General features: G+C 47.7%; 1 protein-coding gene across 1 annotated transcript in view; it reads right to left on the bottom strand.

The window, feature by feature from the left end:
- Positions 1–446: 446 nt before the first annotated feature.
- Positions 447–14,869, bottom strand: part of znrf3 (zinc and ring finger 3) — a 116,057-nt gene continuing 101,634 nt past the window's right edge. The window contains 8 exon segments of the mRNA XM_046346718.1: positions 447–1,563; positions 1,566–2,037; positions 2,039–3,072; positions 3,408–3,510; positions 4,859–5,026; positions 6,952–7,062; positions 7,632–7,763; positions 10,082–10,156. Of these exon segments, the coding sequence (XP_046202674.1) occupies positions 1,217–1,563; positions 1,566–2,037; positions 2,039–3,072; positions 3,408–3,510; positions 4,859–5,026; positions 6,952–7,062; positions 7,632–7,763; positions 10,082–10,156 (2,442 nt within the window). The 3' untranslated portion in view covers positions 447–1,216.

Raw genomic sequence — 14,869 nt, 5'->3', positions numbered from 1 at the left:
ATCCGAATCCCCACCAAACACACTAAAAAAAAGAAGAGGGAAAGGTTTTGGTATTCTTACATAACCTTTCATCTGAGTTGGTGGTTTGTTGAAGCTTATTATCCAAGCTGTATAGGTAACTGTATGTCATAAAACAAGTACAGTATAGTACACACACAGTCAGGTCTAAAGGTGAGCAAAAAAAAAAAACTTATTTTATGCTAATACTATTGCTCAGAGGGAGATACTTTATTTAACAAGTAATACAAACAAAGATAGGGGTCAAAAATATTGGTAACCCTCTTTTCAATACTCAAGCACCCTCCCCTTGTGAGGATAACATCACTGTCTTTTTCTAAAATGTTTTATGAGATTGGAGAACACATTGGGAGGGATCTTAGATCACTCCTCCATACAGAATCTTTCCAGATCCTTGATATCCTTCATCTGCACTTATGGACAGCCCTCTTCAATTCAAACCACAGGTTTTCAATCGGGTTCAAGTCCCGAAAATATAATATAGCTCAGTATTTGTATTATTTATTGTATACAGTCTTTTTTGCTCATCTTTAACAAGGGTGCCAATCATTTTTGACCTGACTGTGCGTATAGTGCATACATACTGCATGTACATCCAGGCATTTGTGTAATAAGAATTAACAAGAAGAGGGGAAAAAAGGGAAAGAAATCCTCAAAAGTTTTGCACAAAATGGAGTTTCGATATCATGTGAAGAAAAACAATTCACCAAATCAGAAAATACAATCTCACAAACTGGGCCCAGCTAACACAATTCGTTGATCTTCTAATGGGTCTCATGACTGACCCTGGCTGGCACTGATGGTATGTGGTAGTAGCCTACATGTCGTGTTGTGCCCCTGCCAAGCCAACCACTGAACATCCACCCATATGTCGTAGCCTGATTCTCTATCACAGCCTGTAGAAGCTGCTGGTGGGGCCACGAGGTGGGCTGAGCCACAGGAATGTACTGGATAGGCCTGGTTACACCAGGCAGGCCATCATATAATTTTCAGTAGAAATCCACACCATCACCATATAGGATTATAACATTCAGAGCTCAGCGAGCAAGGCTTAGAACAAGGCAACTGAGGGTTTGTTGATTGACTGACTGAACGACTGACTGGTTCGGTACCAAAGAGGCTGTTTCTGGGCTCCACACCCTCTCATATACTCCCAAGCCCCTCATCTGTAGCTTTACTGTTTCCCGACGCATCGTGGTTAGTGGCGTTCCGGGGGGTGGAACAGGGCCCTGGTCTCTTCCTCCTGGGTGGGGTAAGTTTGACCTCTGAACTGTCCTGAAGTAAAGTACCCCCCTTCACCTGGCTCCACCCGCCAACGAGTCCCAGTCCGCCCCTCGCCCCCTTGCCCTTCCCCCGTGATGATGCTGCCTAGCAGTAGGCTGCTCTGGGTCTCCGCCCCCAAGCCCGGCTCACAGTCTGTGTCCTCATGGATTATGGGTATTCTCTGGCTGAGCTCGCCACAGCAGCCCTGTCCGGAGCAGGCATCTGAGTCTGCAGCGTGGTGTGCGTACTGCACGTTCACGGCATAATCCTCGTTATAGCGCCCCCCCCTGTGGCCCGGTGGACCTTCATCTCCTTGTAAAAGAAGCAGGGCAGGCCCTCGTAACTCACCTGCTCCGACGGAGCTAACAGGTGCTCCCCCTGGCCGTAAAAGTTCTGCTGATGCTGAGAGGCGGAGCTCTGCTGATGGAACTCCGCCCCCCTGTGACAGCCACGCCCCGAGGAGGCCAGAGACCCAGCCGTGTCCGAGTCCTGCCCCTGCTGACCTATGCACTCCATGTTGGGTGGGAGTACCTCGAAACAGCAGCTACACGCCCCTGCCCCAACTCCCCCCAGGACATGATTCCCCCCTATCTCCTCCCCTGTCTGCCCCCCCTTCCCTCTGTCAGCGGCTCCCTCTAGAGGGCCGGCTGAGGTAGTGCTAGTGGTGCTGGTGTCCCTGGGTTGCTCCAGTGACGAGCGGCTGCTGTAGTTGGGCTCCAGACTGCAGCTGGAGAGCTGGTCCCCCCGAGCCGAACCCACAGGCTCCTGGAGGAGGCTGTGGCTGCAGGCTGCAGCCATCTTGGCCCCCCGAGGGAGCTGGGGTTAGGGAGTCCTCGGCTGTGGAGGGACAGGCGGTGGAGGCCCCTGCGGCTGTGGCCCCTGGCTCCCCTTGCGAACCCCTGCAGGGGCTCTTACTGCGGTAGACGTAGGGGTCGTAGTCAGAGCTCAGGGAGCTTCGGAAGGTAGAACAGGAGCCGTACACCCCCTGGTTGCTAACCTCGGTGCAGTCCAGCATAGAATCACTGGATGAACAGTGGCACTGGCCCGAACTGCTGCTGCTGCTGTCGCTGCCCGGACAGTCGGCCAGGTAACCGCTGCACACAGAGTGGTGGCCATGGTAACAGCCCATGCCTGAGGCACCGCTCCCTGCCTCCCCTATCCTGGAGCTGGTAGCAGGGGCCATGTGGACCACCGTGGGGTAGAGCAGACCCCCCTGGAAGGCCCTGCTGTGGTGGCCCGTGTGGGGCCCGGCACCCCCAGCCACCCCCACAACGCCTGCAGCCCCCTCACCCTGCTGGGGGAAGGTCAGGCCCTGGAAGTAGTAGTGTTGGTACATGGTCTCATACTGCGAGTAGCAGGCAGCACGCGAGAAGCTGCGCCCATGGAATTTGGGCCTCTTGAAGGCTCCATGGTGGGGCCCGGACTGCTGGTGCTGTGGGTAGGTGGGGGGGTTGAGGCCCAGGCCACGGTGTTGGTGCTCCAGGCCACAGTGGTGGGGGTTGAGGGAGTGGTCCAGGTGCATGGTAGTGTGGGGGTGGTAGCCCCGCAGGAATGCCCCGGCGTGGGAAGACTGGGGAGGGTACAGGCCCTGGGGGTCTGGGTGGTGGTCCACAGTGAGCATTGTGATGGGGTTACCATGGGGGTCCATGGAGGTGCGGGTGGGGTAGGTAGTCACCTGCCCAGCACGGTGCACCCTGCCTGGGTAGTGGACGGGCAGGACTACCCTCTGCTGCCGGCTGTGGATGGGATTGCCATCCATGCAGACAGGGCCGGGGTTCCCTTTCTTTTGCTCTGAGAAGAGGGGTGTGAAAGAGGGAGAGTGTTTGATTAAGGTTAACCTAGAGAGTCAAAGAAGAGTCTTTCAAAGGTTAGCTTTGTTACAGTTACAGTTTCATGTGTTGTAATATTTACTTTTTTTCATGAAAAGGGTATTTTACATCAACTGCATTTTTCTTGAACTGTTTTAGTGGGTTGTGTCGTCTGAACAAAAGTGCTGGAAACTCTTATTAGAGAGCCACAGGTGCTCCCCCACTGGCACCCTGTTCCCCATATAGTACACTACTTTTGACCAGGGCCCATAGGGAGTAGTGTGCCATTTGGGATGCGGCCAGCGTGTACCAACTCACCGATAATGTTGTGTCTACAGTGAGGGCAGGTGTGGTGCTGGAGGAGCCAAGGGTCCACACACTTCTTATGGAACCTGTGGGCACAGGGGATGACCCGCAGCTCCTGTTGAGGGGAAGGAGAGCAGGAAAAGAGGAGGAGGAGGAAACAGGGGGAGAGGAGGAGAGTTAAGGTTAGTTATAAGGTGAATGCACCAATTTGTAAGTCGCTCTGGATAAGAGCGTCTGCTAAATGACTTAAATGTAAATGTAATGTAAATGGCTTATGTCATCGAAGGACATCATTGGCGTTTGATGGATGAATGGCCAACAGGTGGCAGCAAAGCAGCAAGAAGATTTCTCTTCTTCACCGGTGTCACATTATACATCAGTATACAGCGACACTGAACAAATCCAACCTCACCATCAAACCCAAGACTACACTACTCATCATGACAGCACAGAGCCCTCAAACTACACCAGTCACCCTTATTCTCAAACCTGACACCATGCCGTTGGCCGAGCCAGAGAGAGCCTTATACAGAACACAGCAAGACTCACTGACACAAAGAAGGATCGTTATTATTCCGTTCTTGGACAGAGATGGCTCAAGTTTTTCCCTCAGTCTCTCTCCCACTCTCCTTCTCTCCCTTCCTCTCTCACTGCCCCTTAGCATGACTCATCTCCTCTTTGGGCTCTCTCCCTTCCCTCTCTCACTGCCCCTTAGCATGACTCATCTCCTCTTTGGGCTCTCTCCCTTCCCTCTCTCACTGCCCCTTATAGCATGACTCATCTCCTCTTTGGGCTCTCTCCCTTCCCTCTCTCACTGCCCCTTAGCATGACTGATCTCCTCTTTGGGCTCTCTCCCTTCCCTCTCTCACTGCCCCTTAGCATGACTCATCTCCTCTTTGGGCTCTTTCCCTTCCCTCTCTCACTGCCCCTTAGCATGACTCATCTCCTCTTTGGGCTCTCTCCCTCCCATCTTTTGTCTTACTTCACTGCTCAAACCCCTTTGATGCCATTCAGCCTTTTATATCACAACTATGCTTTGTTGTGTGTTTTCTTCCCCTGGTTTCCCAAGACGACACATAACACACTCACTGACTGGGTCCCCTGGGGGCCCGGGGCTCTGGGTTGATCCCCTGACGTCCCCAGGCTAGGCCATGATTAGCAATGCTGTTACTGTAAACCTTCAAAGGTCCCCGATTAGGGTCTAGGAAACATCTTTCTACAGTGACTTCCGAAATTCAAGTCAGTTTGACCATGTGCCTTAAACTCACCACTTTCAAATACCACTCCAATTAAAATGCCACTCTGATATAAGGATCTTTCTTTATGAATAGTATTCAGTGTGTGTGTGTGTGTGTGTGTGTGTGTGTGTGTGTGTGTGTGTGTGTGTGTGTGTGTGTGTGTGTGTGTGTGTGTGTGTGTGTGTGTGTGTGTGTGTGTGTGTGTGTGTGTGTTCTCTCTCACACCTCTCCGTCGATGTACTTCTCCAGGCAGATAGCGCAGTCGGAGGTGGAGCTACTGCTCAGTGAATCCGATGCCCCGCAGCTGCTCTCGCGCTGCCCTTTGACCTTGGCCTTGAACTTCCTGGTCTCCATCTTCTCCAGGGCCTGGATGGCCATCCTGTTCAAAGAACTCTGGAGATGGAGAGAGAAGGGATAGAAATGGTCAGGCTGGGAATAATGGTACACAACAGGTACAGAAAGAGAGGTACAGTATTGGTAGATCGTGTTGGTAGACAGGTACAGTGCTGGTAGACAGGTACAATGTTGGTAGACAGGTACAATGTTGGTAGACAGGTACAGTGATGGTCATATAGCCTACATAGAGTCAGCAATATGTTGAGGACAGAGTGTCCTTAGCATGCCCCAGTGTGAACTCAACTGGAAAGAGGTTTCGTAACGTGTGACAAACTGCTATTTTAATAAACACTTCAAGGAAGTCGACATGGCTCATCAGGAACACACACACGCAAACAGAAACACGTGTGCACACACACTGGCAGGTTTCTCTATATCAATCCCAAAAGCAGTCCCCTGGAGTGTGTTCCTCTGTCTAACACACACACACACACACAGGTGTGCTGGCAGGATTTCACCTGCTACTGTGCTGCTCTCTATCAAGGTTAATTAGATGTTAAAACCTGTTTTGAAGACTGGTTTTAGTTTGGAATTTCGGATGACTGACGTGCCCAAAGTAAACTGCCTGTTACTCAGGCCCAGAAGCTAGGATATACATATACTTAGAAAACACTCTGAAGTTTCTAAAACTGTTAAAATAATGCATGTGAGTATAGCAGAACTGATATGGCAAGCGTAAACCCGAGGAGAATCCTTTTGGAATATTTTTTCTTGATGTTCACAGGCCATTTCAGTGCTAGCCTATGGGAAATACAAATAGATAGGACCCAGATTGCAGTTTCTATGGCTTCCACTACATGTCAACAGTCTTTAGAAAGGGTTTCAGGCTTTTTTTTTTTTAATGAGCAAGTAGTTGGACTAACTACAAGGTGTCTTTCATTAGAAAAGTAGCCTTGTTGGCGTGTGAATGAGGTGCGCACACTTCATTATTCATCTTCCCTATTGAACATACTATTCTCCCTCTTAAATATTATCTTTATTTAGATATTAGCTTCTTATGGCTGGGGGCAGTATTGAGTAGCTTGGATGAATAAGGTGCCCAGAGGTGCCCAGAGTAAACTGCCTGCTACTCAGTCCCAGAAGCTAAGATATGCATATTAGTATATTTGGATAGAAACCAACGTTTCTAAAACTGTTTGAATGATGTCTGTGAGTATAACAGAAGTCATATGGCAGGCATAAACCTGAGAAAGAATCCAACCAGGAAGTGGGAAATCTGAGGTATGTAGGTTTTCAAATCATTGCCTATTGGTCATATTGCACTTCCTAAGGCTTCCACAAGATGTCAACAGTCTTTAGAACCTTGTTTGATGGTTCTACTGTGAGGTGGGGGTGAATGAGAGGGGAATTAGTCAGAGGTCTGCCAGAGAGCCATTAACAATGTATCTCTACTTCTGCTTTTTATGACTCCTCTCTTTGGTTGGAAAAATGGCTGTGTTTCTCTGTGACATGGCTCTGACCTAACATAATCGTCTGGTTTGCTTTCGCTGTAAAGCCTTTTTGAAATTGGACACTGTGGTGGGGTTAACAAGAAGTGTATCTTTAAAATGGTGTAAAATACTTGTATGTTTGAGGAATTTTAATTATGGGATTTCTGTTGTTTTGAATTTGGCGCCCTGCACTTTCACTGGCCGTTGTCACATCGATCCTGTTCACGGGATCTCAGCCCAAAGAGGTTAACTAGATGTGGGGACCAGAAGTCCACACAAAGTCAAATGCTATTCTTATGGTTTAGGGTTAAGGTTAGGAATTAGTGTTAGGGTTAGAATTAGGTTTAGTTCTAGGGTTAGGTTTTTGGGTTGAGGTTAAAGTTAGGGTACAGGTTAGGGGTTAGGGAAAATAGGATTTTGAATGGGACTGAATTGTATGTCACCACAAGGTTAGCTGCGCAAGACTGTGTGTGTGTGTGTGCGCTCGCTCACCTGGCTTCTCCTCTGTTTTAGTTTGATCTTGATGAGCAGTATGAGGCAGACCAGAGATACCACTACGAAGAAGGCCAGGAAGATCCCCATGTCAAAGTACTCCGTAGGCTGCTGTCGGGAGGGAGACAGGGGGAGAAGTGGTCGTTAAATTATGTCTATTACAGCCCAAGGCAGACATCTCACACACATGCTTGCATACACACGTGCATGCACACCGGCACTGACACACAGGACTGGGCATAGATGCACCCCTGGCACCGTCCATTGATAAAATGAATGTGTGAAAATGGTTGTGATATAACGAAGAATAGAGAGCGAGGGAATAAAGGAGAGGCTCAGATTTCTCTAGAAGAATGTCTTCCCATGTCTGTAACTGTTAGCTGTGGGACTAGACTCAGTATAGTGCTTTGTGAAGTGTGTAGGGCTTAAATAAGAGTTATGATCAAAATATGGTTTGGCTAGTCCATTCACACACACACACACACACACACACACACACACACACACACACACACACACACACACACACACACACACACACACACACACACACACACACACACACACACACACACACACACACACACACACACACACACACACACACACACACACACACACACACACACACACATCTAGCATCTTCCCAGTAGTTCTGGTTTGGCTTGTCTGGCTCTTACCCTTGGTGGTCTGTGCTGGATTCTGGCACGGGCCACTTTCTGCTTGTTGACTATGTTCATCAGCTTAACAGCATCGGCCCCCTTCACATAAACCACTGGCCTCTTCAGAGGGTCCTCCGCTACCTGGTTCAGCTGCAGGAAAGGAGAACACACAACAGGTCAGCTATACAAGAGAACACACACACACACACAACGGGTCAGCTATGTAGGAGAATACCGACACGGCCAGCTTCCACATTTGGCCCGGCCCACACCACATCAACCTTCAGTATTGTAAATGAAGAATAAGAACTGTGTCCTATCATCAACATACTCTCTCATTTTATTTCCCATTGAGAAAATAACCTGTAGGAGAGAGAGAGAGAGATGTGGAAACTGTGGACTGCCTCCTCCACTGAGCTCCCATTTCTCCAGTTTGCTGTCGGCCTCCCTTCCTGCCCTCTCTAGTCCATGTGTCAAACTCATTCCACAGAGGGCCGAGTGTCTCTGGGTTTTAATAAATTAAGGTCCCCATTTTAGTAAAGAACAACCCTCACCTGATTGTCTAGGTCGTAATTGAAAGGATAAACCCAAAACCCACAGACACTAGGCCATCCATGGAATGAGTTTGACACCCCTGTTCTAGACTGTCCGTCAGCCTCCCTCCCTCCCCTCTAGTCTCTCCAATCAGTCAGCCTCCCCTCCCTTCCTACCCTATCTGGTCTCTCTAGTCTCTCCATTCTGTCGTCTCCCCTCCCTCCCTGTTCTTTCGTCTGTAATTTAGAAAGGCCAAGGGAAATACCAGGGATATTCACTTTTCAATTTCTTCCCGTCGTCATGTTACCAAGTGAAATATGCTCTCTCTGGTTACAGTATAGCAAATGGCAATTTCACATCTCTGCCTCTGCTTGTGTTCTTTCCCCCTGCAATCTACAAAGTGAATCTACACTAGACTCTCAAAAGTGCCAACACTGCTAGCAAAGTTATGCTGCATGTGCTTGAATTGAAGAACAAAGTGAATTTGAAAGACGAGATACTCAACCACTCGAAGTCAAATGGAACTTTAAAAAAAGTGCTTCTCTATTATCAAAAACCATCATGTTTAATTCTACATTAAATTAAAGCCTTCGTAAAAGTAGATAGATCATGTAAATGGCAAGAACAATAAAAAAAAGAGGTTAAAAACATGAACTTTCTAACCCTCTCTCTCCCTCCTAATTTCACCCGTAGTACGTTAACTCTAACTCTCTGTAACCCCTCCTCCCTGCCCCTCGGCCTTGTGGGTCGTGTCTGTACCGATTGGGCAGCTGCGACTGGAAACCCTCTTAGGGGAATTTAACCCCGCGGGCCACACTGCCTTTCATGTGGTCCCTTCTCAAGCCTTTTATCTCTGTGGGTCGCTGCTACACTGCTGCTGTTGCCTACAGCCTGGAGGCCTCAACACAGAGAAACCTGCATGTCCGGGCCTGGTGCTCTGGGCCTGGCTGAATACCACGGGAGAATTCTTCTCTCTGACAAAGCTGCTATCGACGCTGCACCGGTGGAGGCTAGAGGGCGGAGGACAGACTTCTGTATTACAGACAGGGAGCTCACCAGCCAACAACATAGAAACAGGAACTAGCTTAGGTAGAATGGAACGAGAGAGACAAAGAGAGAGAGGGAGAGGGAGATCAGGAGAAAGAAGTAGAGAGAGAAAAATCAGCGAGAGAAGAGAAAGAAAAAAAAGAGTCCGAACAAGAGAGAGATAAAAGCGAACGAGAGACTTGGATTATTCGGGGTACTAGGGGGATGAGGTCATGTGTTGGTGTGCAGTAGCAGCTCTAAACTACCTCTGCAGTTATGAGCTCCACAGAGCACGGTCATGGTTGAGTAAAACCCTAACCTGAATATCAATTTAATGTCTCTCTCACACAGTACACTGTTCTTAAGGCAGACAGGGTAGGACTCAGTGTGCATCCTAAATGGCACCATATTCCCTATATAGTGCACTACTTTTGACCAGAGCTCCATGCACCATATAAGGAATAGAGTGCCATTTGGGACGGGTCTTTAGGCTAGACTCAAAGCCCCTAATAGTTGAATGAGCCTGCTTCATCCACATGGGTTTGACCAGAAGGGGAAAAAAGTCTATTGTTGGGCAAACACACAACTTGCTTGTCATAGCAGGGCATGTCTCAGTCAGTTGACAGTGGTCTGTTAGGACAGAAGGTCTTTGAAAAGAGAAGAAGAATTTGGGTGCTTGAATGGAGAGGAATGTGTTTTTAGCCTTAGCATGTTGGCTTAGCCTCTCTGTTTCCTTCATTGAATAAGTGGAGACTTCTAATGTGAATGCGGTGTGTGTGTGTGTGTGTGTGTGTGTGTGTGTGTGTGTGTGTGTGTGTGTGTGTGTGTGTGTGTGTGTGTGTGTGTGTGTGTGTGTGTGTGTGTGTGTGTGTGTGTGTGTGTGTGTGTGTGTGTGTGTGTGTACTGACCTGATCGATGGCATCAGGGTTTTCGGACACGTCGAAGATGACAGCTGTCGCTCCCCTCTGAACCGCTCGCTTCGCCTGCAAGAGACAGGGAGAAACACAATCATTAGATATGCATCAATCATTCAAATGAAGGCACTACTTTCACTCTCTACTTTTGTTTACAAACATCACCTTGAACTCAAATAAGTACATCTGAAACGGAAATTGAAACCGAGAGCCAGACAGACAAGATCTTTGAGGTCAAAAAATAGACGTGTTGGCACCAAAACAAATTATGCGCGCGCATCAATGTAGCTGGAAGGTGTGTGTTGTTACGATTCTGAACGGACAAATAGCTTGCAAAGACGACAAGCTGCTGCCTTGTGGGGAATCCTAGGTGGCTCGTTTCAGCACGTTGTATCTTGTTATAGCTAGCTAACCAATGTAATTGAATGTAATTGACCAACAAGTGTGTGCAAATGGGTTTGTGTTTTCAATAAAGATTTGGAGACGAAATATAGTTTACATGCTGTCAATAGTCTAAGACAACCCAGTCTGTTTTGCCTCATAGTTGCGCACTCGTCAGTTTTGTTGCGTAACATCCAAAGTGTGTCTACACTGAGTGTACAAGAAATGAAGAACAGGGTAGCCTAGTGGTTAGAGTGTCGGGCTAGTAACTGAAAGGTTGCTGACAAGGTACAAATCTGTCGTTCTGCCCCTGAACAGTTAACCCACTGTTACTAGGCCGTCATTGAAAATAAGAATTTGTTCTTAACTGACTTGCCTAGTTAAATAAAGGTCAAATAAAAAATAAATACAATTTCTTCAGAACAGCCTCAATTCGTTGGGGCATGGACTCTACAAGGTGTTGAAAGCGTTCCGCAGGAATGCTGGCCCATGTTGACGCCAATACTTCCCACAATTGTGTCAAGTTGGCTGGATGTCCTTTGGGTGGTTGACCATTCTTGATATACATGGGAAACTGTTGAGCTTAAAAAAAACCCAGCAGCGTTACAGTTTTTTGACACAAACCGGTGCGCCTGGCACCTACTACCATAACCCGTTCAAAGGCACTAAAATATTTTGTCTTGCCCACTCACCCTGAATGATACATACACACATTCCATGTCTCAATTGTCTCAAGGCTTCAAAATCCTTCTTTAACCTTTCTCCTCCCTTTTGTCAATACTGATTGAAGTGGAATTAACAAGTGACATCAATAAGGGATCATAGCTTTCACATGGATTTACCTGGTCAGTCTATGTCATAGAAAGAGCAGGTGTCCTTAATGCTTTTTAGACTCAGTCGTTTCAATGTATTTCCCCCCCAAAGACATTGCACTCTCACTCCCAGCCACTGGAGGGGGTTGTGTGACTTTGAATGGTCTGACTCCAGCAGCAGTTAGGCCCAGCAGCTAGAGAGCGAGAGAGAGAGCGAGAGCGAGAGAAATAGAGAGAGAGAGAAAGAGAGAAAGAAAGAGAGAGAAAGAGAAAGAAAGAGAGAGAAAGAGAAAGAGAGAGAGAGAGAGAGAAAGAGAGAGAGAGAAAGAGAGAGAGAGAAAGAGAGAAAGAGAGAGAGAGAGAGAGAGAGAGAGAGAGAGAGAGAAAGCGCGATGCGAGAGATGACCGAGGGAGTCGACCCCAGTCCATGGAGAGGTAAACAACATGATGATAACTTTGGAAGGATGAGCACATGTGGTCTGTCTCTCAACTTTCTTTCATACTACATGGTGTCACTAGAGACAGACCAGTATACCAAATGACAGCCTATTGCCCATGTAGTGCACTTCTTTTGTCCAGGGCCCAGGTCTCTGGTTAAAAGAAGTGCACTCTAAAAGGGAATAGGGTGCCATTTAGGACACACTAAAGAGCTGCCTGTTTCGGTGGGATGGTGTTTTGGCCTGCTTGGTGACATCACCATGTGGTGAATTAGTTAACAGACCAATAAGACAAAGAGTTCCAAAAACTCTCTGCCAGTAACAGCTCGTTTTCAGTTCTCTTTGAATTGTTCATTTTGATATCTCACATTTGGGGTTCACTAAGGATCGCCTACTCTCGAAAGTATTCACCTAAAACAACTCTGTTGGAGACAGACAGGCAAAGCGGCGAATGAGGTGACCCTCAATTCCATCAAAGGAGACACTCTCCCGCCCTCTGGTTATTCTCACTTCTCTTCCTCAACCGAAGTGTCACTACTCTAGTTCTCCTCATATCGACTGGATACCAGTTGCCAGCTCACAAGTGAACCGTGAAGGGTATCGCTGCCGAGCATAGGTCTTCAGACCCTGTTGAGAGGTTGACTTCTAACCAGGTTTTTGATTTAAGTAGAAATTTCTACTTCTCAGTCTCCGTTAGTAGCTAGTGGGGGCGGCAGCGTAGCCTAGTGGTTAGAGCGTTGGACTAGTAACCAGAAGGTTGCGAGTTCAAACCCCCGAGCTGACAAGGTACAAATCTGTCATTCTGCCCCTAAACAGGCAGTTAACCCACTATTCCCAGGCCGTCCTTGAAAATAAGAATGTGTTCTTAACTGACTTGCCTGGTTAAATAAAGGTAAAAAAATAAAAACGTGTCACTGCTAGCTATTGAGACTCAGTTAGCCCATGCTGCAAGGCTTTGGCTAGCTTGCTGAGAGACTAGCATACCCTAACTGCAACACGGTAGCTTTGCTAGCTCCCTTCTATTAAGCTTTGTTCACCCATTGTGTTAGCTAGACCGACCCTCTCTGCCTTCACGTCACGGGAGCAATTTTCTCTGAATGCTAACTCGGTCACTCGCTTTCCTTCAGCCAGCACTGAGCTAGCCACAGCACACCTTCACCATGAGTTGGCTGCTAGCTAGCTTACGCCCCAATAGCTTCGCAGCTATAGCGTTACAGAGTGCTCAATATTGCTTGTGCTATGCCGCAAGGCTCCTAACTAGCTAGCTTGGTGTCGCTGTTTACACAAGCTACTCTTTTGCTAGCTTCTAACTAGCTAGCCTCTGCAGTCTACATGTTATTTTTACAACAGGCATTGTTATCCGTTGAAATGGCCACTGCTATCCCATCCCAGGACGAGCGTAGCCCAGCACTCTAACCCCCACGTTCTTGTGCTTGCGGCTTCATGATAGCGGGGAAAGATTCCCTCCCTCTATGCATTAATTGCTTGGGTAGGGAACATGCCTAGGAGGCGCTCGAGGACCCCGAGTCCTGTAAGCACTGCAGATTGCTTACTACAGCAGGTCTGAAGAGGAGGCTGAAATGTGCTTTTATCTCGTTAGCCCCCTCATGCCTCTGAGCCAAAAGCGACAGCTGAGGCTCAGCTCCCCACAACCGAGCCCAGTTTGGGCAAGGTCATGGATAGCCTCGACTCCCTCCCCTGACTGTCGAAGTAGTGTCAGGGGAAAGCGAGTTAGGGGACAACGAGGATGACGATGGGATCAAGTCACGGAAATCCTTGAGATAGCGCACAGGAGTTGAGGACTGATGACCCTGTTCTCCCATCCCCCAGTGGAGTTTGGGCTCCTTAATGTCTACAAGCGGACCGTGTCCAGATTCGAAATTGAGGGGCTGTCTTCTATAGGCGCTCAAGGTCTGTCAAGGTCACAGGGACCATTATATTGATTTATAATGGCAAGGGTGCTAGGAAGGGCCCTCTCCTAGAGGAGTTGACCTCTTGAGCACTGTTTTTGGGACATGTCTCATTGTACTGAGATTGGTCCATGTATTTTGGGCTTTCCCTCACTTTTTGAGGTTTTTCCTGACGGGTTGTCCCTGCATCTTCTTGGTCCGTACTACCTTAGTTTCGGGACCTCTGACGGTTGCTATGTAGGGACTTCCCTGGCTTCAGAGAGCATGTGTTGCGATACGCAACTTGACCATATCCCCACATGTGAGATATATTTGAAAAAGAGAACTTAAGAGTACCTGTGTAACCTCAGTTCTCTGATATTATGAGTAAGATATCTCACAGCATTTCCCTGCGTGCAAGAGAGTGAGGAAGAGAAGCATGCTTGATAATAATCAGAGGGCGGTCCTTAGCGAACCCCACTCAAAATATCACACTCATAATATCAGAGAACTGGGTTTCCCCTCCCCACTCAGACCTCTCCCAGACAGTCCTAGAGCAAATTGATCTTTGCTAAGAAGCTATTTTTGTTTATTTGACCATTTTAATTAAAACAATCACAGTAAGAAGCTTGCTAAGACCGTCTGAGAATGGTCTGAGTGGGGACGGGAAAACTGAAAACTAGCTGCTATTGTGGTTTGTAAATCTCTTGCTTGTTGGCCTACTTAACTCATGGTGATGTCAACTGGCAACCTCATCCCTCTGTACCCACTGTTTCTTGAATAATTTCACTTATACATTTTGTAAACAAACATTGGAAGGGGCGGCAGGTAGCCTAGTGAGCGTTGGGCCAGTAACCAAATGGTTGCTGGATAGAATCCCCGAGCTGACAAGGTAAAAATCTGTCGTTCTGCCCCTGAGCAAAGGCAGTTAACCCACTGTTCCCCGGGTGCCGAAGATATGGATGTTGATTAAGGCAGACACCCTCACCTCTCTGATGCGGAAGACACATTTCAGTGGAAAGTAAATGTAAAAAAACACTGTATAGCCTCAAAATATGGTTAAAACTATCATTTCTATATCAGAGATGGTAAGTCTTTGCTCTGTCTATGGATTTGAGAGTGATTACATTTCTCCAGCCCGATCCCTCAGCTTTTTAACGAAACAGTGGCGTGTAGAACGCTTTTTTATTGTTTCAACTGCTGATTGGCCCTTTAACTCCTACTTTCCCTGACCAACCAACATACATTCTGTCTGAGCCCAGG

The sequence above is a fragment of the Oncorhynchus gorbuscha genome, linkage group LG04 (genome assembly GCF_021184085.1).
Source record: "Oncorhynchus gorbuscha isolate QuinsamMale2020 ecotype Even-year linkage group LG04, OgorEven_v1.0, whole genome shotgun sequence".
In the NCBI taxonomy this organism is placed as follows: domain Eukaryota; kingdom Metazoa; phylum Chordata; class Actinopteri; order Salmoniformes; family Salmonidae; genus Oncorhynchus; species Oncorhynchus gorbuscha.
This window is presented reverse-complemented; position numbering and strand designations above follow the sequence as displayed.